This window comes from Molossus molossus, unplaced genomic scaffold, assembly GCF_014108415.1.
Source record: "Molossus molossus isolate mMolMol1 unplaced genomic scaffold, mMolMol1.p scaffold_m16_p_19, whole genome shotgun sequence".
Taxonomy (NCBI): Eukaryota; Metazoa; Chordata; class Mammalia; order Chiroptera; family Molossidae; genus Molossus; species Molossus molossus.
Genome location: NW_023425354.1, coordinates 5,825,361 through 5,850,949, shown reverse-complemented (window position 1 = coordinate 5,850,949; position 25,589 = coordinate 5,825,361). Strand labels below are relative to the sequence as shown.

Sequence of the window (25,589 nt, the reverse complement as noted above, 5' to 3'; positions counted from 1 at the left end):
GAGTGGTGGACGGTGGAGGCCAGTACCATAGAGCTCTAAGATGGGTGAGTCTTTGGACGATGGGGTGGCTGAGTGGGAGACTTTCTAGAGAGCCTCCAGCTCTCAAACCTGTGCACTGCATGATCAGGTCCAGTGCCTGGCAAGGAATTTCACTCCAGAATTGCCATCAATACTTCCTCCTGCCTCGAAATAATCATATAGATCAGTGAAAACAGTGCCATTGCACAAGCAAGCGCTCTGGGGTCAGCAGACCAGCGGTACCTTACCAGCACTCGGGGCCCCTGAGTACCCGAGTCCTCCGGAGTACAATGGAGATGTCGTGGTCCACTTCAGAGGACAATGCAAGGGCTGAACAAGATAATGCTTAGCATGTCGGCATTACTCAATAAATGATTCTTTTAACATGTTTTCTTTATTTTTTTAGAGAGACAGGAGGGAGAGAGAGAGAAACATCCATATGAAAGAGAAACATGGGTTGGCTGCCTCCTGCACGCCCCCTACTGGGGATCGAGACTGAAACCTGGGCCTGTGCCCTGACCGGGAATCGAACCAGAACCTCTCAGTCCATAGGACGACGCTCAGTCCACTGAGCCACACCGGCTGGGCAATAAATGCTTTTTAAAATGCCGACTCAGCCTCTGGACAAATCCCCTAGAACCCCTCCCCTCGGCCAGATCGGGGACCTGGATCCTATCCGGGGAGGCCCCTGGGGACCAGAAGCATCCAGGCGGGACCCCTCACCGCACACCCTCCCTCTGCCCCGCAGCAGCCGGTGCCATGGAGATCGTGTACGTGTATGTCAAAAAGCGAAGCGAGTTCGGGAAGCAATGCAACTTCTCGGACCGCCAGGCGGAGCTGAACATTGACATCCCGCCTAACCCCGAGCTGGCGGAGCAGTTCGTGGCGCGGAACCCGGTGGACATGGGCATCCAGTGCTCCACCAGCATGTCGGAGCACGAGGTGGGTCCCCGCCCTGGGGCCCGGCCAGCGAGGGGCTCTTGGTGACTCCACCCACCTGAGCCAGTTAGAGTGGACCATTGTAGATGCTGGGAGCCCGAGGGCGGGATGGCACCAAGACCCACCACAGTGCCCAGGGCCAGGAGAAGACCCAGCACCAGATGGTCCGGGGCCAGGTGAATGCCAGTCAAGACTTCTCTCCCCATGGTTCTGGCCTCAGCTCTCAGACTCTTTCTGGAATTGTCTTGGGCATTGGATACAGGTGGAAGAGGTATTCTGAGGAGGCAGAGTTTTATAACCACAGGCACCGCCCAGCTGTGAGAAGTCAGGCTTTTGCCATAGAACGTTCCGGTCAGAGGGGCCTCCAGGGTCAGAGAACTGGGTCATGTCACTGTCCGGACTCCCAGCGGGTTCCCCGCCTGTCTGGACCAGGTGGTCAGCTCCCGATTATGTTGGGAACTGCTGAGAGAAAATCAGATCAAAGAAAATTACCCATTTATCATGCCTCAAGTCAACTGAGTGAAGATCACACTTGATTTCATCAAAAACACGTGGCGAGTGGTTCTGATAACGCACAGCCTCGTTTCCCGGGGCTCGTTGCTGTCGCCGGACCAGGGCAGTGTGGTCCAGGTCGTAGAGGCGGCCGTCATGAAGGCCACACCAGTTAGGGTCTCTGTCTGCAGCCCTGCCCGGTGAAGACTCCTCCCTTTGTGGGGAGCTGGCTTGAAAATGCACAGGAAGGGAAGCGGCCGTCAATGAGAAAGGGTCTCCATGAGGCTGGCGACAGTTCTGGAACTTGGTGGTGGCGGTAGCAGCCGAACACGGGCGATGTCCTCAACACCACTGAGTTGTGCCCGTTAAACATTTAAAGTGGTAACATTTATGTTATGTGTATTTTATTGTATTTACTTATTTATGTTGTAATCCTCACCCGAGGATATTTTTCCATTTATTTTCAGAAACAGTGGGGGGAGGGAGAGAGAGAAACATCGATGTGAGAGAGACACATCGACTGGTCGCCTCCCTCAGGACCCAGCCAGGGCTGGGGACTGAACCACAACCAAGGTACGTGCCCTTGACCGGAACCAAACCCGCGACTCTTTGATCTGCGGGCCGGCGCTCTGACCACTGAGCCAAACCGGCCAGGGCCTGTTATGTGTATTTTACCACAGTTTCCAAAATGGGAAAAAATGGAAAGGTGGCAAGCTGGTAAGTTTAAAGGGTAAAACTGCACCTGTACCCTCCTCCCTGCCACAGAGACTGGGCAGAGCAGATCCGAACTCTTCACTGTTTCCAGGCTTCCGTTCCTGAGACCTTGGAAAAGGGGGGCGGAGAAGACTTCATCACTGCTTTCTCCCCCGGCATCTTACCGAGCAGAGGGGTGGGCTGCAGGCACGGTCGGCAGTGGGCTGTCCACTGGCGTCAGCTGCAAGGCTGCTAGCTCCACACAGTGGCGCTTCCATGGTGCCTGTGACGTCCTGAGCACCGGGGACCACCTTCCTGGTACCTGAACGTATTGTGGCTTCGGCCAAAGACACCGCATGGTCCGCCCTGAGCGCTCAGGGCTCCGGATGCTGGTTTGCAGAAGTGGCTGAATGCTCGCACCTGGGGCAGGTGTTCTCACCGGGGGCTCTCTGTTCAGGCCAACACAGAGCGATTCGAGATGGAGACCCGGGGTGTCAACCACGTGGAGGGGGGCTGGCCCAAGGATGTGAACCCCCTGGAGCTGGAGCAGACGATCCGCTTCCGGAAGAAGGTGGAGAAAGATGAGAACTACATCAACACCATCATGCAGCTGGGCTTGGTGAGGCTTCCTTCGGCGCCAGCGGCCAGAGCCGCACCCATCACCGTGGTCCCCAACTGCGTGTCAAGCCTGTGCTCAGCTCCTGTGGCTCCTTAGGGGAGGGGCACCAGCTGCCACAAGGAGCCTTCTGTCTGGGAGCAAGCAGGCCAGAGGGGAAGGCAGGGAGGTGCAGGTGCTGAGTAGGCTTTAAGGGGAGGCTGAAAAGTGGCCCTTTGGGGCAGGGAGTCCCAAAGAACCCCACCCACCAGCTTCCTACCAGCAGGGAACATTCTTCCCCTCAGCACATTTGAACCAAGCTTCTGGTCTCTGCCAGGCACAGTAGAGACTGTAAAAATGAAATCCACATACATCCTACTCCAAAGAGTTTATAATCCACCAGAGGTCAAAGACAAATCCAGAGATATCACCATATGATGTAGAAAGACACACTGTGAGAGAAGGGATGGCCATTTTGCCCCATAAGGAGAGAGAGGCCATTTCCTGCCAAAGAAATCAGGGAAGGCTTCCTGGAAGAGGTGGCACTTGGGCTTTTCACGATGGACGTTTAGCATAATGGAGATGGCTTTCTGGGCAGGGGAGCCAGAGATGGGTGCTAGATGTGGAGTGATGACTTCTGTCTGGCTGAAGCGGTGTTTCTTCCCCTTTTTTGCCTTATCCCAAGGAGCCATTTTAGACATTCTTTTTCTCTTTGCCTCCCCCATGAAACTACAGTGTCATAGGTATGCAGCATATCTGTTTATGCACTGTGTGCACATCTGTGCTTTGTATATAAACAGCAATACTGTTTACCACTAAGAACCAGTCCTCACCCCGTAGAGCGTGCATGGGCTGGAAGGGTGGGAAAGGGCCCCTTATTTCTTCGCCCTCCCAGACCTCTTGTCAGCCCCAGTCAGACGGACAGTCTCCCTGGCGGCTGAGACCTCCCGGGGTGTCCCTCAGGTCATGGAGCACTGCATCAAGCAGAATAATGCCGTCAACATCTACCAGGAGTATTTTGATGACGAGGAGGAGGTGGAAGTGACGGAAGAGGCCCCGGCAGCTAAAACCATCAATGTTTTCAGGTATTTCTCTAGCTGGGCGGGTGCTGGCCCATCTGTCGCCTCTGCAGGCGGGTGTTTCCTAACCTGACTCCTCGCCGCGCCCTCTGTGCCCCGAGCTTGATAAAGGGCAGAGCAATACATCACCCAGCAGACAAGTGGTCCCTACCCTGGGGCAGGCCTGGGGGTGGAAAGGGAGGACGGAGATGGCGAGAGACGGAGCCTGGGGAGAGATGGAGCGAGTGTGCAAAGCTGTGCACAGGGAGGGGCGATCCACGGCAGGAAGGACGTGCAAAGTGCAGAGCACGGTGACCCGGCCGCACTGTGGGCAGAAGGACCTCGTCCCCCACCCTCAGGAGGAGTGCACCCGGGAATCGCCTGTAAGGACAGCAGTTCGACAACAGGCCTGTATGGCACCGGTACACGCGTGTGAGATCACTGTGCGTGTGGATCGTCACTGCGGCAGGGCGTGACCTGGCCCTCGGGGACACTCGGGAAAACCCTGCGGCTGTCAGCGTGCAGGAGGCAGCTCCTGGTGGCTATAGGGCATGTTGCCGGGGGTAATACGTGAACCAGAACAAGGTGCAGAACTGCGTGTGGAGAGCACTGCTCTGTTTGAAACACACCTAGGACGCCCTGGCCGGTTTGGCTCAGCGGTTGGAGCGTCGGCCTGCGGTCCGGAGAGACCCGGGTTCGGTTCCCGCTAAGGGCACGTGCCTCGGTTGCAGTTTGTCCCCGGCCCTGGTTGGTCATGCGGGTGGCGGCCACTCGATGTGTCCCTTCACGTCGATGTTTCTCTCTCTCTCTCTCCCTCCCGCTCTATCTGAACAAAAAATGTCCTCAGGTGAGGATTAAAAAAAAAAAAAAAGAAAGAAACACACCTAGGCGTATGTGCTTACGTGCATGGGTGAATGTGTACGTGTGTAGGTACGCGTCTGTATGTGTGTATGCTTGACTGTGCAGAGAGTACCTGTGTCCAGCCTCCAAGGACAACCCTGGGAGATTCGTTTTGCTACCAGGACCCACTGAGGATCCTGGGAAGTGCTTAACCTGGTCCCAACATGAGCAGGAAAGAGTGGGGTGTGCGGGAGAGGGGTGTGCGGGAGAGGGGCGTGCAGGAGAGGGGCGTGCAGGAGAGGGGCGTGCAGGAGAGGGGCGGGGCATAGGGGTGCTGTGCTCCTGGCTGCCCCAGACCTGCTGAGGCCTGACCTGGTGGAATGATGCATTACAAATCATGCCATCCTGCCCCCAGGTGCCGAAACTGACCCCCGGCAGGGGGAGTGCTCAGAGCGCACAGTGGGCGGGTGACCCCAAGGCTGGAACTCGGGTGTCCTGGATCCCAGCCCGAGCGCTTTCTCCTGCAGGCTGCTCCCAGGGAGGAGGGAAGGGAGTAAATCACAGAGAGTTATTTTGTTTCCACTTTCATTCTCCTGTGTTCTTCAAGGAGAAAGTCTCCGCCTGGGGCCACAGAGTCTAGTGTGTTTTCTCATTTTCCCTCCCCCCTTGCTCTCAAATCAGTTTATTTTTCAGAACACTTTTAGGTCCGGAGCAAAACTGATCAGAAGGAACAGAGTTCCCACGTCCCCCCTTCACCCCCACCCACACCACCTCCCCCACTGTCATTGTCACACCCCACTGGTACGTTTGTCACAGTGATGAGCCAATAGGGACACATCGTGATCACCCTGTCTCAGTCTGTTCCCGGCTGCTGTAACAAAAGACCATAGACCAGATAGCTTAGAAACAACAGAAATCTATCTACAGAAATCTACAGTCCTGGAGGCTGGGGGCTCTGGGAGTAGGGGGCCAGCATGGTTGAGTTCTGGGTCTGGGGAGGACCCACTTCCTAACCCATAGAGAGCCACCTTCTTGCTGTGGGGTGAGGGTGCTCCCTGGAGCCTCATTTACAGGGGCTCTAATCCCATCACAACCTAACCACCCCCCCAAGGCCCTGCCTTAATACCATCACATCGGAGATTAGGTTTCAGTTTATGAATTTGGGGCAGGATGGGGGGGGGGGGCACAGACTTTCAGCCCATAGCTGAAGGGCCATAGTTTACAGCTGTGTTGTACATTCCATGAGTTTTGACAAAATTATCATACAGAAGAGTTTCGCTGCCCTAAAAATCACCTATGTCTCACCTATGTATCCTGTTCTCCCCCCAAACCTTTGTCAACCACTAATTTGTTCACTGTCTCCATGGTTTTGCCTTTCCCAGGATGTCACAGTTGGAGTCATGTAGTACGTAGCCTCATCAGATTGGCATTTTGCTTAGCAGTGTACATTATGTGTCCACCTTGATGGTTCGTTTCTCTTTAATGCCGAACATTGTTCCAGTGTATGAATGGATCACAATTCATTCCTTTTGGTTGGTTCTAAGTTTTGAGAATTAATAATAAAGCTGCCGTACCCTGGCCAGTTTGGCTCAGTGGTTGGAGTGTTGGCCCGTGGACTGAAAGGTTGTGGGTTTGATTCCTGGTCAAGGGCACGTACCTGGGTTTTAGGTTCGATCTCCGGCCCTGGTCAGGGTCATGCGGAAGGCAGTCAGTCTCTATGTCTCTCTCACATAGATGTTTCTCTCTCTCTCCCCCTCCACCCCTTCCACTCTGTCTAAAAACCAATGGGAAAATATCCTTGGGTGAGGATTAACAGCAATACGAAAAGAACAAAGGTGCTGTAAACACCCGTGTGCAGGTTTTGTGTGGACCTAAGTTTTCCACTCCTTTGGGCAAATGCGAAAGAGCATGGTTGTTGAATTCTGCATGCTCCCTTTTATTTTAATAGCAATGGGAATTGAGCCTCAGTCACAAAACATTCAGCAAGTAAAAGCAGTAGACTGGAATTTAATATTTTGCTTCCACTGTTTTAATTTGTATTCTTTGTTTTTTTGTGGGTTTTTTTGGTACATGCCCCTAGCGGGAACCAAACTTGGGACTCTCTGGTCCGCAGGCTGACGCTCCAACCGCTGAGCCAAACTGGCCAGGACTTAATTTGTATTCTTAGCTTGTATTTATGGCTGGTGGGATTGGTTTTTCGATTAAGGGAGTCCTATAAATTTTGCTTTTAAAATAAATTTCTCTGAGTGAATGTGTATGCTTAAATAGGTCTGAATATTTTAAAGAAAACATTTAGTAAACAAGAAATCGGAGGAGCCTTGCACTGCAGCCTCTGCCTTTTGCTCCCCCTAAAGGGACCCCCAAGATATCAAGCGGTCAGCCACACACCTGTCCTGGCACCCCGATGGCAACAGAAAGTTGGCAGTGGCATATTCTTGCTTGAATTTTCAACGGGCACCTGAGAACATGAGCCAGGAATCGTACATCTGGGACCTGGGTGAGAATCAGAGAGGCTGGGTGGCCAGGGGATATATATATATATATCCCATCAGGCTTGGAAAGAACAGGGCCTAACAGTTCAACCCCTTCTAAATATCAAAAAAATCTAAAAAATCAATGGAAAAGCATCTTCGGGTGAGGATATATAAAAACGCATGTGTGTGTGTTTGCGTGCGTGTGTGTGTGTGTGTATTCATATAAATATTCATTCATATATATATATATATATATATATATATATCCCCCTGCTTTTTAGAAAACCCCAACAGGCCTGAGACTGTCCTAAAGCCATCATCTGCTCTTGTCACCTTGGAGTACAACCCCAAAGATTCCCACGTGCTCCTGGGAGGCTGCTACAATGGGCAGATCGGTAAGAGGGACCCGCGTTCTTAACCGACAGGTGTCTCCATGAAAAGAAAAGACCCCCTCACTGGGCGAGCTGAGCCAAGTCGAATATAGGCAACTTTGCAAGCGGGGTCTTTCGGGGAGCCACCCCACCGGTCAAAGCATGACCTGTGGACAGGAGACCTGACGGAGCTCCAGCCCACGCCGCTGCCTCCTGTGGCTGCCAGGCTAGCGGGTCCCGCCCGGGAGGCAGGATGCTATTTTGCAAGGTTACCGTGGGGTGGAGAGTGTAGGATCTTAAGTAGGGCAAGTTAAAATGCACCAAAACTCACTGTTCTTCCTAGAATGAGCTGCTTTTCTTGCACCGACACTTTCTGGATCGCTGGCAGCCTTTGCCTGATTCCCAGAGTCCTGAAAAAGCTTATCGGGACAGGCGTTCTCATTGCTTTTATGGAGGAGATTTTCAGAGGTCCTCAGTCTGCTCTTTTTGCTGATCGTACCCCCAGAAAACTGAGTTTTTTATTGCTAGTGAGATTGGAAGGAATCTGTCCACATGGGCTCTGCCTGATAGTCCCTCCACCTCGGGCCCTGGCCCTGGGGCAGCCAGACACTCGCCCCGTCCTGTCTGCGCCCCAAGCCAGATTCCGTGGGCGTGGAAAAGGCCCCCCATCCTCCTACCTTCACAGGCTCTTAACCTCCTCCCTTCCTCCAGGAGAAGGAGCCGGAATGGCTGGGTAAATTCTCCTCGGAAACACGCTGTGGCCAGGCCGCCTCCTGGTGCTCTGAGACCGCCGAGCCCCCTCTCAGACCTGCGGCCTCCTTCCTGGGGAAGCTGCCAGGCTGGGGACCAGACAGGGCCTGCCATACCCTCCCGGCCGCACCGCCCGGGAGCCAGGGCTCTGAGGGCCCTCTGCCATGTTTTATTCAGGAGCCCTGCCTCACTCATTATTCATGACCCTCTGGTGGCCTTCATGCCCACTCAGGCTGGCCCTGGGCTCGGCGGCCCAGGATGGGCGCGAGGGGACCCTCCCTTGAGCTTCGCTTTGCCCGAGCGGAGCCGTGGGCTCCAGAAACCAGCACTTAAAGATCCAGTGCGTTTGCTGTTTGCTTTGCCAAGTCAGCTTTCCTAGAAACAGCTCGGAGTGACAGGGCGCGTCCTCGCTGTGCACTCGTGGGAAAATGGAAACAAATGGATTAGGACACAGAGGAGAGGAGCCAGGTCTTGGGGAAGCAGATGAGGCAAAGCCCCGCCAAGGGGCTGAGTCAAGGACGAAGGAGTAAAGCCCCCGGGGAGTTGTGTTCCCATCAGAGGCAGCCAAGGACAGGGGACAGGGGATGAGTTCCCGCAGCAGGAGAGTCACCTGCGTGCTTGCTTTCAGGAGCCTGTCGCTGTCCCAGGCTCATCCTCAGGCTCATTCCCTCTCACCTCCTCCAGGAAGCTTTCCTTGACCACCCCGTGTCCCCCACCAGAGAAATGACAGCCTGGGCTGTATTTGCAGCCCAGGGGCAGTGCCTGTCCTGTTCCAGGGGCTTCTCCAGGGCGGTGCTCAGCACACGCAGGGTCCGCGGGCTGGATGCAGCCTGCGCGCATGCGCTCTGGGGTCTTTCCGCGCCGGCAGGGCACCCACGCCGAACCTGATTCCAGCACAAACACGCACCTGCCAAACCAAGGGAAGAGCACCCCTCGATGCCCGGCTCCCCGCACCAGGAAAGGAAGCCTGTGCCCCGCTCACCTCCCCCTCATTCCTCCCCACCAGCCTGCTGGGACACGCGGAAGGGCAGCCTGGTGGCGGAGCTGTCCACCATTGAGTTCAGCCACCGAGACCCCGTGTATGCCACCATCTGGCTGCAGTCGAAGACGGGCACGGAGTGCTTCTCAGCATCGACAGACGGGCAGGTACCCACAGCCAGCTGCTGTAGGGGTGAGGGGTGGGGAGCAGTAACAGGCACTTGGTTCCCCCTTGAAATCCCCGGGGAACATTTTCTTTTGCATCTTACTTTTATTTATTTTGTTAATCCTTACCTGAGGATATTTTTCCATTTATTTTCAGACAGAGTGGGAGGGGTAGATAGATAGAGAGAAACATCGATGTGAGAGAGAGACATCAATTGGTTGTCCCCCACATGACCCCAACCAGGGCTGGGGACTGAACTGCAACTGAGGTACGTGCCCTTGACCGGAATCGAACCTGTGACTTTATGGTCTTCGGACCGACGCTCTAACCTCTGAGCTACACCGGCCAGGACTGCATCTTATTTTTAAATTGAAAAATAGGTCATACATGCATATGGAACAACACGCAACAGACACAGAAGGACAGGCGCCCTCCCAGGAGCACCCACCCACACCAGTGTGGTCTGTCAGGGACAGTCTCTGTGTACAGAAGCAAGTGCACCTGTCTTCTTCGCCCTCTTTGCACACCTTATGTGTGGATCTGCACTTGATGTTTTTCATATAACGTATCTTGGAGATGAGTTTATATTTCATAAAGTACTGCCCCCTGCCTGTTAAGGTCTGCAATGGTCATGGCATAATTTATTTAAGAGGATTTAAAATTTTTTTGTTATCCTCACCCGAGGACATTTTTTTCATTTTTTGTTCAGATAGAGTGGGAGGGAGAGAGAGAGAGAGAGAGAGAGAGAGAGAGAGAGAGAGAGAGAGAGAGAAACATCAACGTGAAAGGGACACATCGAGTGGCCGCCACCCGCACCACCAACCAGGGCCGGGGACAAACTGCAACCAAGGCACTCGCCCTCAGTGGGAACCCAACCGAGGTCTCCCTGGACCGCAGGCCAACGCTCCAACCGCTGAGCCAAACCGGCCAGGGCTAATATTTTGTTGTTACCAAAAAAATGTAGCGGAGTACAATGGCATAAATGTTCTTGTGCACCTGTGAAGGGACATCAGCGGCACACGTTCCTGGCAGTGCGATTTCTGTGCAGCGTGTCTGTGCATTTACAACATTGCGCTGTGTTGCCATATTGTGGGGAGCCTTTAAGAATACAGATGCAGCCCTGGCCGGCTTGGTTCAGCAGTTAGAGCATCGGCCCGTGGACCAGAGAGTCCCAGGTTCGGTTTCTGCTAAGGGCATGTACCTCGATTGCAATTTGTCCCCGGCCCTGGTTGGGGTCGTGTGGGTGGCAGCCAGTCGATGTGTCTATCTCACGTCGATGGTTCTCTCTCTCTCTGCCTCCCTCTCTCCCTCTCGCTCTATCCAAAGATAAGTGCAGGAGTGTCCTCAGGTGAGGATTTAAAAAAACAAGAATACAGATGCTGGACCCACACCTGGAGATTTTGATTCAGTAGGTCTGGGGTGAGGCCCCACCATCTGGGCTTCACGACACTTGCCCCTGACGCGTGACCAGACAGGCTCTGGACTGTAGTGCAGAGCAGTCATTCTCAAAGCATGTCTGTCCCCGTGGGCTGCGGGCAGCCTCTGCCACCCTTTGACCACAGTGACTGACGCCAGGGAGCTGGAGGAGGTGAGGGACACCAAAGCCAGGGGAGTCGCAGGACCTCGGGTCTCACAGTCGCTCCCTTCTCCCGTCAGGTCATGTGGTGGGATATACGAAAACTGAGTGAGCCCACCGAGGTGGTGATCATGGACATCACCAAAAAGGAGCAGTTGGAAAATGCCTTGGGGGCCATCTCCCTGGAGTTCGAGTCTACTCTGGTGAGTGTTCCTTCCCCTTTCTTCCCCTACTTCTATAGCCAGGGCACCCCGAGCCGAGAGCAGGCCGTGGCTGGTGTATCTGATGCTGGGGGACCCCCAAAGCTGCTCACCTTGTGCCCGGCACATCTCCAAGAAGCATCATCCTGGACCTGGGTGGTCTTTACAACACCTTTCCAGCAGGGGGCAGCAGAGCTTCTTGAGGAAGCAAGTCCTTCTCATTCCCAAGCAGTCAGGGCTGGTGGCTGGGCTGAACAGAAGGCAAGCTTCCAGACTGGGCCAGATTCTAGAAAAGCCCCATTCTTCGTGAGAGGCCGGCCCAGGACCAGCAGCAGGAGGCCAGGCTGTGCCTCCGCCCTGCGTCAGACTCTGGCCTGGTCACTGCACTTCCTGTGGAGAAGGAAGAGGCGGCTCCCAGGAAACCCACAGCACAGGCATAACTGCAGAGTGCAGTAACGGAGAAGGAACAGTAAAGAAAAGGAAAGGTGCCCTGGCCGGTTTGGCTCAGCGGTTAGAGCGTCGGCCTGCGGTCCGGAGAGACCGGGGTTCGGTTCCCGCTAAGGGCACGTACCTTGGTTGCAGTTTGTCCCCGGCCCTGGTTGGTCGTGCGGGTGGCAGCCACTCGATGTGTCCCTTTCACATCGATGTTTCTCTCTCTCTCTCTCTCCCTCCCGCTCTATCTGAACAAAGAATGAAAAAGTGTCCTCAGGTGAGGATAAAAAAAAAAAAAAGAAAAGGAAAGGTGATGCCTGGCCATGTGGCTCAGTGGTTCAGCGTCGACCCATGCACCCCTCCCCCCCACCCCCTGAGTGAGGCTGGAGGCAGATGGGCCATCAGACTGGGTCGCTCTTCTCCCCTGCTAGCGTGCAGGAGCCCTGCAGCTCACTTTGTTATTCTCCTGGGCCTCTCACGCTCTCTCTTCATTTTCCTTTGACCCCCCACTTGTAGCCCAGCTATTTTTTTTTTTTTTTATCCTCACCAGAGGATATCTTTCCATTTTTTTGTACAGATAGAGTGGGAGGGAGAGAGAGGAAGGGAGAGAGAGAGAGAAACATCGACGTGAAGGGACACATTGAGTGGCTGCCACCAGCACGACCAACCAGGGCCGGGGACAAACTGCAACCGAAGTACGTGCCCTTAGCGGGAACCAAACCTGGGTCTCTCCGGACCGCAGGCCGACGCTTTAACCGCTGAGCCAAACTGGCCAGGGCACGGCTATTTTTTTTAATTGTAGTCAAAAACTCCTAGCATAAAATTTACCATTTTCACCACTTTTAAGTGTACAATTCAGTAGGGTTAATAAGTACATTCACATGTTGTGCAACGAATCTCCAGAACTTCTTCATCTTGCAAAACCGAAACCCTGTACTGTAGCTATTAAACAGCTCCCCATCGCCCACCCCCAGCCCCTTCTACTTCCTGTCTCTGTGAACTGACGCCCCCAGGCACCTCACTTAAGCGGATTCTCACCGTATTTGCCCTTTTATGATGGCTTATTCCACTTAGCGGAATGTCCTTACGGCTCATCCACACCGTAGCATGTGCCAGAATTTCCTTCCTTTTAAAGGCTGAACAGTATCCCCTTGGACGGATAGACCACATTTTGTCCATGCGTCCATCTGTCACTAGACACTTGGGTTGCTTTGACCGCTGAGGTGTTGGGAATAATGCTGCCATGAACTCGGGTGTACAGTATAACCCAGTTTTCCAGGGAGCAGGTGGACTTGTGGGGGGAGCTGTTCTAGACTGATGTTTTATATTATTCAGGACCTACGGCAGAGTGCCTCGTGGGCACAGTGAGGAGGGTTGCTAACGAGGGTCTCCAGAGCTGGGGTGTCAAGAAGCCCTCACGAAGCACGGGCCCTGGAGCAGGGTCTCAAGAAGCGTGGGGTCTGATGAAGATGGGAACGGGGGGTAGCTCCCTAGGAGCAGGTGGGACACAGCCTGAGCAGAAGCTTAAACCAAAGGTCCACCCCAAAAGGCTGCTCACCATGCCAGCTAACCCCCCAGCCGATGTTTCATGGAACCTCCCACTCCTGTGTCCCCCCCTGCACAGCCAACCAAGTTCATGGTGGGCACCGAGCAAGGCATTGTCATCTCCTGCAACCGCAAGGCCAAGACACCGGCCGAGAAGATCGTGTGCACCTTCCCCGGCCACCACGGCCCCGTCTACGCCCTCCAGAGGAATCCATTCTACCCGAAGAACTTCCTGACCATCGGCGACTGGACCGCCCGCATCTGGTCAGAGGAGAGCCGTGAGTCGTCCATCATGTGGACCAAGTAAGGGAACTTTTGGGAGTGGGAGAGGGTTGCAGGAGGGTAGAGGGGACAGAGGGGGCCCAGCCCAGCCCGGGGGTGACCGGGGCCTCCACAAACACCCGAGCTTGTGCTAGGAAGTGGCTTGATTCAGCCCTTTCACAAAGGAATATGCTTCAGACCACATGGGTTAGCAATGATAACAGCAGTGACGAATTTCCGTAACCCTCAAACAACGCTGGGAGTGGGTAGCACTGTTCTCTGTGCACCTTACTGTTTGCGTGCGGGAACCAAGCTACAGGGCGGCAAAGTCACTTGTTCCTAGTCTCCAAGGTGGCCGCCACATGTTGTTTATCCATTTCTATGTTGCTGGAGACTTGGGTTGCTGTCACCTCTGAGCTGTCGTGAATAAAGATATCATGAGCTCAGGTGTACGGTGGAGCCCGATTTTGCAGGAAGTAGCTGAAGTTGAGGGGGGCTCTTCCAGACTCATGTCGTATGTTATTCACTCAATCCTTTACTTCGCCTGTAAACACTCAGGACCTTTATGGTAAAAGGCCCAGTAGACACATTTTTTTGAGGAACGTCCATATTGGCTGCACCAATTTACATACCCACCAGCGGTGATAAAGGGTCCCCTTTCCTCCGCATCCTCTCTTTTGATTTTCTAACAACGGCCATTGTAACAGGCAAGGTATTATCTCATTGTGGTTTTGATTTGCATTTCTCTGATGATGAGTGATGCGAGCACCTTCTCCTATACCTGTTGGCCATTTGTATTGTTTATCTTTTTTGGAGAAATGTCTGCTCAGGCCCTTTGCCCATTTTTTAATTGGCTTTTTTGCTTTTTGCTATTGAGTTGTGTGAATTCCTTATATATTTTAGATATTAACCCCTTGTTGGACATATGGTTTGCAAATATTCACTCCCGTTCCGTAGGCTTTTTATTTTGTTGACTATTTCCTTTGCCGTGCAGAAGCTTTTTAGTTTGGTGCGGTCCCCTCTTGCTGATTTTTGCTTTCGTTGCCTGAGCTTTTGGCATCAGGTTCAAAACGTCACCGCCAAGACCAATGTCAAGGATTTTCTCCCAGTATTGTCTTCTGGTTTTACAGGTTCGGGTCATAGGTCTAAGCCTCTAATCCTTGGCGAGTTGGTTTTTGCGCTGTAAGACAGGGGTCCCCTTGCACGCCTCACTGCAGGGGTCTTTGGGAGTCTAGATCGGACCGAGCAGGAATATGACACTCTCCTGAGCTCCGTGTTAGGAGCTCTCCTGGGCACATCCTGCCCCCCACTCCTTCAGTGAGTCCCAGGACGGGCCACTGGGCCCAGATCCAGCAATACATGCCTGTTCCCTGCAGTTAGCTGTGGGCAAATGCCAGTGGCCAGCCCATGGGAAGGACCAACCCAAAGCCTTTAAAGTGCAGCCTGTGAGCTGTGGGTGGGTGAGGTTGGCATGGCCAGACGTCAGCCAACAGTGAGACTCTGCTGCCAGGGAGGGAGGGCTGGGGGCTCAGCCGGGGCTCAGCAGCCTCCCCATCCCCCTCAACCGCAGTGGTCCCCGACTGCTGGCACGGCTCCCCGCAGGTATCACATGGCCTACCTCACGGATGGCGCCTGGAGCCCGGTGCGGCCGGCGGTTTTCTTCACCACCAAGATGGACGGGACCCTGGACATCTGGGACTTTGTGTTCAAGCAGTGTGACCCTGCCCTCAGCCTGAAGGTCATGCACAACCCCCTCCCCAGGCATCCAGGCCCTGGGGCCCTGGTGGGTGACTGTGAGGCTGGAGGGGGAGTGGGGGGGTGGGGCCAGGTAGATGATGAGGCTGGGGGCGGGGCAGTCAAAGGGCCCTTACAGCCAACCGCAGAGTGTGTAGGTCATCCTGTGGGTCGGGGGAGTCACCAAGGGCGTTTGAATGGGGCCAGCTGGCTAAGCTTCCCCAGGAGCCAGACAATCTCCTCCTCCATTGGTCTGTCGGGCCCTCCCACAGGTGTGTGACGAGGCCCTCTCCTGCCTCCGGGTGCAGGACAACGGGTGTTTCATCGCCTGCGGCTCCCAGCTGGGGACAACCACACTGCTGGAGGTGTCGCAGGGGCTGTGCAGCCTCCAGAGGAATGAGAAGAACATGGCTTCCTCTGTAAGTGCCCGGTGCCGGGGCCAAGGTGCACTCCGGCTCCTGTCCTGACCTGGTCCCTGTGAACAGACCAGTCAGAGGAACACGTGTGGCCGCTCCCTCTCGCCTCCTGGGGAGTGGGTGGCCATTCTGGGGAGGCAGCGCGGTGTCCTGAAATGAGAACTGTGAATGGGTGTTGGGGAGGGGGGGTCTGAATCCTCCCCGGCTTAACCACTAAGTAGCCAAGTGGCCTTGGGCAAGTCACTTTACCACTGCAGGCTTCAGTTCTCCAGTGTCAATCAAGTGGTTTGAGTAGCTCAGTGGGTCTGGTCTCAAACCATATATATATAGCAGCAGAACCTATCAAACGAAGGCGTAGGAGACTTCCAGTGGAGGAGGCAGATGGCAGGGGACTGCCCCAGGGAGGGGCACTGGGGGCTGAGATCCATCACGACACCGCGCCCAGATCTTTGAGCGGGAGACGCGGCGGGAGAAGATCCTGGAGGCCCGGCACCGCGAGATGCGCCTGAAGGAGAAGGGCAAGGCGGAGGGCAGGGATGACGAGCTGCAGGAGGAGGAGGCCGCCGACCTGCAGGAGCTGGTGGCCGCGGCCGAGCAGGAGTTCTTCGACATCATCTTCGCAGAGCTGAAGAAGGAGGAGAGGGAGGCCATGAAGAAGCAGCCCGCAGCGGTACGGCGGGCGGCGGGGCGGGCGGCAGGCATGCACCTGGGTGACCTCGAGCAAGCGCCCATATCAGGGGGGCCTGAATTTGCCCCGCTGGCAAATGGGAGGCATGGCACCTTCCTCCAGAGGAACCTTGGCTCCAAGCTGACCCAGCCTCTGGAGGGGTCCATGTCGGGATCCTCCTCTCCCCACCTCAGGGGGCGCCTTGAACATGCAAGTGACCAACTTAACGAGCATCAGGGGCCACGGGAGGTGTCAGATAAGAGTGAGCCTTGTGCCCTGGCTGGTTTGGCTCAGTGGTTAGAGCGTTGGCCCACGAACCAAAGAGACCCGGGTTCGGTTCCGGTCAAGGGCACGTACCTCGGTTGTGGTTCGTCCCCAGCCTCCGTTGGGTTCGTGCGGGTGGCAGCCAGTCGATGTGTCTCTCTCTCATCAATGTTTCCCTCTCTCTCTCCCTCCCACTCTGTCTGAAGATAAATGTAAAAATATCTTCTGGTGAGGATTTTAAAAAAAAGTGAGCTGCGAGGGCTGCGAACAGGGGCTGTGACACCCGCCGTGGAGGGCGTTCTGGTGTCAGGGGCTGTGACACCCGCCGTGGAGGGCGTTCTGGTGTCAGGGGCTGTGACCTGGGCGGAGCCCCTGTATTCATGGCCCAGCTCTAAGCACTGTCTGGCTGTAGCAACTGGGCCGGTAGTGACCTCTTCACCTCTTCTCTCTCTCTCTTCTTTTTGTTTGGTTAATCCTTACCCGGGAATATTTTTCAATTGATTTTTAGATAGAGTGGAAGGGAGGGGGAGAGAGAGAGAGACATCGATGTGAGAGAGACACACCGACTGGTTGCCTCCTGCACGAACCCACCTGGGGCTGGGGATCAAACCTGCAACCCAGCTACGTGCCCTTGACCGGGAATCAAACCCGAGACCCTTCGGTCCGAGGGCCATTGCTCCAACCATTGAGCCACTTCACTTCTTGTTCCTTCCATTCTCATTCCCCAAATGAGGAGATCAACCCTAAAGAGGTGTCTGGCCGCCCTCCGGGGACAGAGGAAGAGGGGGCGCTGTCAGTCTGGTCGTTGCCCCGCGAGGCCCACAGATGAGCTGCCCAGATGGGAAAGTGCACCCGAGCGGGCGGGAAGGACGGGAACACATGTGCCTGTCCACCCTGTGCCATGGCCAGTGCTCTTATCTGGGGCCTGGCCCAGCGCACAGAGAAAATGGGGGACCCCTTGTTCAAAATGTCCTGGGAATTTCAAGACGATGACAGCAGAACGTGGACGCAGGTGTGGGGTCCTCGTGCGACTGCACAGGGTGCCACCCGGAAGCCGGCCCTGCTCCGAGAGCCGTGTGGCAAGGCTCGGGCAGGAGGGGTGAGGGTGATGGGCCCAGGGAGAGGACAGCTGCTTCCCTCCCTGGCTTCTTCCCCCTCTGTCTCCCTCTCCCTGGGCCTAGGGCCGGGCTGGGAACTCGCAGGTGCGTTTTGCTTTCGGAAGTCTGGGTCGGAGTGGCTTTATTCTCACACCACCTGTGCGCCACAGGTGCGCCAGGGCCCTCCCTCCACTTAGGCAGAGGAGAGGCTGGACCCAGAGCCCAGGCTCCGTGCCCACCAGCTCTGAGCTCGCCAGCCCTGCGGGCAGCGGTGCCCACGCCGGCCACCTGCCACAGTGCAGTGCGCCTCACAGGCCACGGTCCCCGTGCTGGAGGCCCCCCCCAGAGGTGCTCCTCACGGAGCTTGAGCACACGAGGCGAAGAAGTTGGGCCTCAGGAGGGGCTACATTCGCAGAACTCGGCCCCTCCTCCTGCTCCCTCCCCACGTCTGACTCTCTCGGTCTCTGTGCTTGGCCAGCCGGTCCTTACAGTCGTCATTTCCAGTCCCAGCCACAGCTCTGTGGGGAGCACAGGGGAGGGGACCACGGACACTCAGGAGGAGCTAGCCGAGGCCACCCAGGCAGCAGGTGCCGAAAGCAGGACTTGTACCTGGGCCTGTGGACTCCCCTGCTGTCCCCACCACCACACCCCTGGCTCTGAGCACCCGCCAGGCTCCCGTGGCCTCGGCGCTGGCACAGACCGCAGCCAGTCGGCTGCTTTCGGCCTCAGGGATGAGCTCCCGGTGCAGGGAGGCCTGCCCCACCAGGGACTCTGCGCTCTTTCTTCAGCAGAAACAACCAAGTCACGAGACTGAGGAGGAGGTGGAGGGAGAGGAAGAAGTGGAGGAAGAGGGAGCCCCTGAAGAGACTCCGACCTAAAAGGTCAGCCCTGCCTGCAGCCCCCGCAGGGGCGCCTCCAGCTGGTTCTACAAGTGGGGAGCTGAGCTCCTTCCTTAAAGTGTCACTGAGGGGAGGACAGGGGGAGCAAGGGGACCCTGACCCAGCCCCCACACCCCACGATCGCTGGCCCACACTGCCTCACTGAGCCTGTCCCCAGAGAGCCCTTGTTGGAAGGGGAGGGGCAGGGCTCATCCCTGGCACAGGAGCCCCTCCCAGCCACCGCGGCCAACTCCCCCTCAGGCCTCACCGGCTCTCAGCCTGGCCCTGCGCGCCCTTCCGCTTCTCCAGGGCTTTGTGGGCCAGTCATTGTCCACCGGCTGACCCAGCCTCCCTTGGGCTCATCACGGCCACGGCGGAGCTTCAGACAGACCTGTGGGGGGCTCTCCTTCTCCCTGACCCTCCCCGTCCACTTACAGCCCGAACAGGAGTCTGTCCCCTCTCAAGGTCTTGCCTAGCAGCGTCCCCGGGCACGGTTCCCTCCGGGGAGGTCAGGGTCCATCCACAAATCGAGCTGTTCTTCTGCTCTGCGAGCTTTCTATGACCTTAATTCCTGTAAATTAAATGGCTGATAACGAGGCTGACAGTAGTGCTTACTACGCATCCTGACGGGAGCGTCTCGTGTTGTCTGGAGTAGTTATTTCTGAAAGTCCTGGAAGGTCCGTGTGCTGACTGTCTTACTACACAGAGGAAGACCAGGGTCCAGGGGGGTGTGGGGACTGCCCGGGTCACAGAGCGAGTGAGCGGCAGGCGGGGGCAGGGGGCCGGGCAGCTCACTCCCAGCCCGTCTGTCACCCACGGGCCAGGCCCTGGGGCACCTGAAACTGCGGCACAGCAGAGCGTTCGGTGACCATCGCCAGAAATGTCGTAGGCAAGAGGGCACGTCAGAGCCGGCCTTGTCCCAGGGGGAGTCCCCGACCACCATTCACTCTGGGTGTCAGGTGTGACCCCTTTTTAAATGCCTGTGTTAAGAATCTTATGAGGGAGCCCTGGCCGGTTTGGCTCAGCAGTTAGAGCGTCGGCCTGCAGTCCCGAGAGACCCGGGTTCGGTTCCCGCTAAGGGCATGTACCTCGGTTGCAGTTTGTCCCCGGCCCTGGTTGGGTCGTGCGGGTGGCAGCCACTCGATGTGCCCCTTTCACATCAATGTTTCTCTCTCTCTTCCTCTCTCTCCCTCCCGCTCTATCTGAACAAAATATCGAAAAATGACCTCGGGTGAGGATAAAAAAAAAAAAGAATCTTACGAGGGAGAGACCCAAGGCCAGCCGCCCTTGTGCCCACTAAAAAAAAAAAAATTGAGTGTCCACTGTGGCTAGACCTCGATAAACTCATCGTCACGGGTCACATTTATTGGGCGCTTGAACTTGAAAAGCGCCTGGAAGGCGTGCTGTCCCCTCTGTCCGCCCCGAGTCGGGGGTGTGCCCAGAGAGACCAGAGGCAGGGACCAAGCTGCCCGCGTCTCACGGGCGAGTGGCAGACCCGGACCTCAGCCCTCGTGCGCCCAGGTCTCCCAGGGAGAGGCTCCAGGCAGAGGGTGTCCACGTGTCACGTGCCCCCCCCCCCCCGTGATGGCCCCTCACCATGCGAGGACACAGGGAGCCCGGAGCTGTCCAGAGAGCAGCGGTGTCAACTGGGGGTGGTTTGCCCCCAGGGGAACACTGGGCAATGCCGGGGGGCCTGCTGGATGGACATGCTGGTTGCAGGGAAGCTGCCGGCACCGGTGGGTGGAGGCCAGGGATGCCGCTCACAGCCCCGCAGCCCACCGGACAGGCCCGCGACGTGAGAATGTCAGCAGAGCCAAGGTGTAGAAACCTGACTGAGAGAGGAGGATCCATCCAATGGAATGTCCCGGACAAAGTCACAGCTTCCCGACAGCCCCGGCACATGGAGGGACCCCTCAGGGAGCTGCCAGGACGGTGATCTCCGAAGAACATTCCTTCACTGCAGTAGGACTTGAACTTTTGTTCATGCTGGTAAAGGTGGGTCACTGCTGGGATCAGAAACCTTCCCTGTGGATAGAGGTGCTGCGGAGGGATGGCCTTTGTGGCACGGGTGCGGGGAGGAGAGGAGGCCCTGCAGACATCGCCGGGCACACATCGCCGGGCACACATCGCCGGGCACACATCCCTGGGCACACATCGCTGGGCAGACATCGCTGGGCACACATCCCTGGGCAGACATCCCTGGGCACACATCCCTGGGCAGACATCGCTGGGCACACATCGCTGGGCACACATCGCTGGGCACACATCCCTGGGCACACATCGCTGGACACACATCCCTGGGCACACATCCCTGGGCACACATCACAGGGCAGACATCCCTGGGCAGACATCCCTGGGCACACATCGCTGGGCACACATCCCTGGGCACACATCGCTGGGCACACATCCCTGGGCACACATCCCTGGGCACACATCGCTGGGCACACATCGCTGGGCACACATCGCTGGGCAGACATCGCTGGGCACACATCCCTGGGCACACATCCCTGGGCACACATCGCTGGACACACATCCCTGGGCACACATCCCTGGGCACACATCACAGGGCAGACATCCCTGGGCAGACATCCCTGGGCACACATCGCTGGGCACACATCCCTGGGCACACATCGCTGGGCACACATCCCTGGGCACACATCCCTGGGCAGACATCGCTGGGCAGACATCCCTGGGCAGACATCGCTGGGCAGACATCCCTGGGCAGACATCGCTGGGCAGACATCCCTGGGCACACATCACTGGGCACACATCGCTGGGCACACATCGCTGGGCAGACATCCCTGGGCACACGTCGCTGGGCACACGTCGCCGGGCACACGTCGCTGGGCAGACGTCGCCGGGCACACATTGCCGGGCACACATCGCCGGGCAGACATCGCTGGCCACACATCGCTGGGCAGACATCCCTGGGCACACATCGCAGGGCACACGTCGCTGGGCACACGTCGCTGGGCACACGTCATTGGGCAGACGTCGCTGGGCAGACGTCGTTGGGCACACATCGCTGGGCACACATCGCCGGGCACACATCCCTGGGCACACATCGCCGGGCACACATCGCTGGGCAAGGGTGCATGCAGCACCCTCACTGCTTGTCCTCACGACCTTCACCTCCTCACTCACCAGCCTCACCTAGAACCTGTCGCTTAGTATGTCCCAAGGGGTCAAAACCAAACCAAGATGCCTCATCGGAGAACCAGAGGCTGCCAGGAGAACCCACCGTGGCTGTGGCATGTGGAATGGTGGTGGAGGCCTGGGTGCGGGGACACGTCTGAGCAGGGTCGGACAGTGGCAGAGCAGCAGCTGGACCCGAGTCCACAGCACCGTTAGGTCCCTTCCGCTCGTGCACCCCTGGGGAGAGTGTGCTCCCCTCAGCCTTCTGGATAAATAAGCCGCGTACCTGAGGACGCTCCCACTTGCATCACGACAGCCGTGGGCCACGAGGGAACCGCTGTCCCACACGCCCTTCTGGGTGGCAACTGAGTACTGTGGGCCCCAGGGCGGGACCTGCAGAAGGACCCACTGCCCTTTGTTAGAAACAGACGTGCCTCCGGGGTGCAGATCCCCTGGGATGACACTGGCCAAAGGGGAGGCCAGGGGGCTGCTGGTAACACCAGGGTCGGGTCAGCACCCCTCTCAGCTCTTCCCTGCTCCCAGAAACGGCCCCAGGGGCGAGCACCTCTGTGCCCAGGCCATGGGGATGCAGGTGGGAATGGTGGGCAGCGTGGGGGTTTATGGAGCTTCAGGCAGGCAGAAGGGTCTGGACCTTGAGGTTTGCATCTAGCCAGGTGCTTGCTGTCTGGGGCACGTGCCTGTTCTCAGCACTGTGCCAGGCACCGGGCACGGGGAGCGATGAAGCCAGACACAGGTCCGCTCTCCCAGAGCTTGTGCGCTAGAGGGAGAGACAACGAGCTACAAACACAGACAAGTATAGAATGATGGTTGTGCAAAGTGACCTTTTCAGGAGAAGTACAGGGGGCGATGAGAGGGACAACAGGAGGAACTAACCTAGACTCTCGGGGAAGCAGCTGTCAGAACAGCCTCCATGAGAAGGTGACAGTGAGGCTGAGACCCAGAACGAGTGTGAGGCAGCTAGGTGGTGTGTGCAGGTGCGTGCACAGGTGTGCACACGTGTGATTAGGGGGCGCACAACGGAGAGGCGTTCCAGGCAGAGGAGAGAAGGCAGCTGGTGCTCCTTTGAGTGACAGGGAGAAGTGGCTGAAGTGTGGTCCCCGGTAGCCGGAAGGGACCTGGAGAACACGCAGGGGCCAGGCAAGCAGGACCCTGAGGGTCCGGTTAAGGACTTCCACCTTCCTCCTAAGATCATTGAGAAGCAGGGGAGAGGTGTGGTCAGATTTGCATTTTATTTTTTCCAAATCACTGGGCTGGTCCTGGATGATGCCCCCCCCCCCGGAAGGAAGCAGCCCTGAGGCTGTTTGGGGGACAGGACATGGGGGTGTCCGGTGAGAGAAGATGGTGGCTTGGAGTGGGACAACGGCTAGAGTCACCTGTCTGCACCTCTGCTACCTACATCAGGGGTCACTTGGGGGGGTGAACGAAATAACACGTCAGCACCACAGCTGGGTTCTAAGTGAACACTCAGTTAGCTTCGGTGCCCTCCCTCATGTAGAAGCATCTGGTGTCCATCCAAGAGCCCTCCCCGTGGGCCCTAGGTTAGTAGCAGCTGACAGGAGGGTGTGTGAACAATTTCCCAGGACCCTCAGCATCAGACCTGGAGGGATGCGGGGCTTGCTGAGGAAACGTCCTCCGTGGAGGTTTGCTCCTCTTGCACGGCACCTCCCCAGCTCCAAGTGGCCACACGCGGCTCACAAGCAGGGGTGCTCTGGGCCCTTGAGGCTCACAGGGCTTTAGGGGGTGCTCAGAGCTCATGGAACACAGTGGCCAACCGCGGGTGGGTTTGGAGGGAGGGCGCACGTCACACGTCTCCAATAGAAAATACTGTGGCTGCAGGAGAATCGGGGTCCCCGGTGCCTTGGGCACTCCGGGGCAGCAGGGCCTTTTCATCAGGCGAAGGAGCTTTCACCCCCTGGAAACTCCGAGGACGCGAAGCGCTCAGTGAGCGCAGAACAGCCGGGAAACAGGGAGGGGACATTGAGCTGCCTTCGAAAGGAGTTAGCCAGACAAGTGGGAGACAGAGCTCCAATGCGGAGAGGCAGGAACAAAGCTCAGGGATGGCTGAAGCGAGAGGCCCATCTGGAACGGTGCACGTGGGTGAGCGTGGCCAGAGCCAGGGCGGGAGGAGGGGATGGGCCTCCAGGCTTAGGTCAGACTCCATGTGGAAGGCAGTGGGGGGCCGTGGCAGGATCTCGACTGAGGTGGCAACACCCGTCTGGCTTTTAGAACAATGGCGGGTGGCCGTAGATTGGCTGTAGGGAGAGCATGCAGGCTGCGGTGGCCACCAGCTGGAGCACGGCGGGGTCCCAGCCATGGGTCGTGGCAGTGGGCCCGCGGAGGCGGAGCGGAAGCGATGGGTGGGATGGCTGAGCAGATTCCAGGACAGTACCCGGTGCGCAGGGCACGCGGTGAGCACTGGCCCTCGCTGGGCCCCGCCCTCAGGGAGCCAACTCGGGTGGGTCTTTAAGGGCCTGAGTAAGAGTTGGGTGGAGAAAGAGAGGAGGGGGCCTGACAGGGAGGACGACAGGAATCTGACCCGTTGAAAGGGGTACACGAGGCAGAGGCACAGGCCTGTGCAGAGGCCCGAAAGCAACCCCGGCACCGGCTTGTGTTGCCGGCGAGCTGGGTTGAACCCAAGTCCATCGAGCAGCATGATGGGACATGAGGTGGAAATGGGTCGTGGAGAGCGAGTGCCTGCCTTTACTTTCCTGTCACAGCTGCACCTTTTGAAAGTGGGGAGACCACAGGCAGGGAGCACAGCCAGAGGTGGCCATGACATGTGTGGCCAGGAGGTGACAAAGGTGTGGAACACGCGCAGAGGTGATGAGTCTCCATGGAAGATGGGCTGAGACCTCCTACTTAGAAACTTCTCTTGTTGTTATACCCTGGGCCATCCTGGGCGGGGTTAATGCACATGGGACAGAAAAGGGAGGGAGAAGTACCTTTGGTCCAATTTGACCAGGGGCCTCCTGTGGCTGGCCAGAATAAATTCAGGGTCTGAAATTACGTCAGGAGGGCGTTTTCTACCCAAACAACACATCTCCAAACTTATCCGATGTTCATTGCAGCGCGCCCTCCCGTTAGCAAACCGACCAACCTTGGTGAGCAGCCTGGGCCAGAGGGCAGGACAACACCTTGGGACACACCCACCCCTGCAGGAGTGTTTGGTTTCCACGATGCTTCACTTGCTTTATCTATGTATCAAATCCAAGGCCACGGGAGGCTTTCTGTGTTGCTTATTAATAGCTGCAATGTACACGCTCCTGGGGGCAGCTGGGGAAGCCGGTCCCAGGACACACGCTGGCACCAGGCTCTGCCTCTGGATGAGCGCCAGGCTGTCTGCCACAGCCCTGGGGGAGGAGCTCTTCTTACCCAGCTCCTTCCATGGGAAGGGAACCCCAAGGACTCCCCTTGCCCGTTTTTGCGGGGGGCTGCATGGCTCAGCTTCAGTGGGGGGCTGGAGAAGACAAGAAGGATGTCCCATCAGAAGCAGGAGGAGCCCCACTGTCACCCAGGAAACTAAGGCTCTGGGAGGAGGAAACGCTGGTTCCACGTGGTTTGGGAGTTGGATGCAGAGGGACCAGAATCCTGTTTCCCGGGGCCTCCTGAGGCCAGGAATCTTTCCACGCGCTCCCTGGTTGTGTAACTGCTGTTGTGCTCACCCAAACTGGAGACTGCAGCGTGTGGCCTACACTTTCCTGCACAGTGCAGCGGCTCTTCCACCGGCAGGGGGCCAGAGGGCACACAGACCCAGTCGTCTCGACCTAGATTCTGGGTGTCCCGATTGGGCCTTGTCTGCCAGTGGGGTACACTGAAGCAGGCCCGTATGTGACGCATCCCTAGTAATACAGGTGCTCCCTTCCACCACTCGGTGGGCAGCCTGGGCAAAGGGACAACTGCTGACCCCCTCTGTCACTGGAGGCGGACTGGACACGCCAGGGACAGCAGCCACAGCCATGATGCACGCAGCGCCCATGGAAACACGAGGC

At 57.1% G+C, this 25,589-nt stretch overlaps 1 protein-coding gene across 1 annotated transcript; it reads left to right on the top strand.

The window, feature by feature from the left end:
• Window positions 1–775: 775 nt before the first annotated feature.
• Window positions 776–18,444, top strand: DNAI2 (dynein axonemal intermediate chain 2). The gene is made up of 12 exons (XM_036268336.1): window positions 776–960; window positions 2,600–2,761; window positions 3,701–3,822; window positions 6,990–7,132; window positions 7,391–7,504; window positions 9,237–9,376; window positions 11,031–11,153; window positions 13,207–13,430; window positions 14,991–15,126; window positions 15,431–15,541; window positions 15,984–16,208; window positions 18,358–18,444. The coding sequence occupies exons 1-12, from the start codon at window positions 778–780 to the stop codon at window positions 18,442–18,444; spliced, it is 1,770 nt and encodes a 589-aa protein (XP_036124229.1). The 5' UTR covers window positions 776–777.
• The last annotated feature ends 7,145 nt before the right edge of the window (window positions 18,445–25,589 follow it).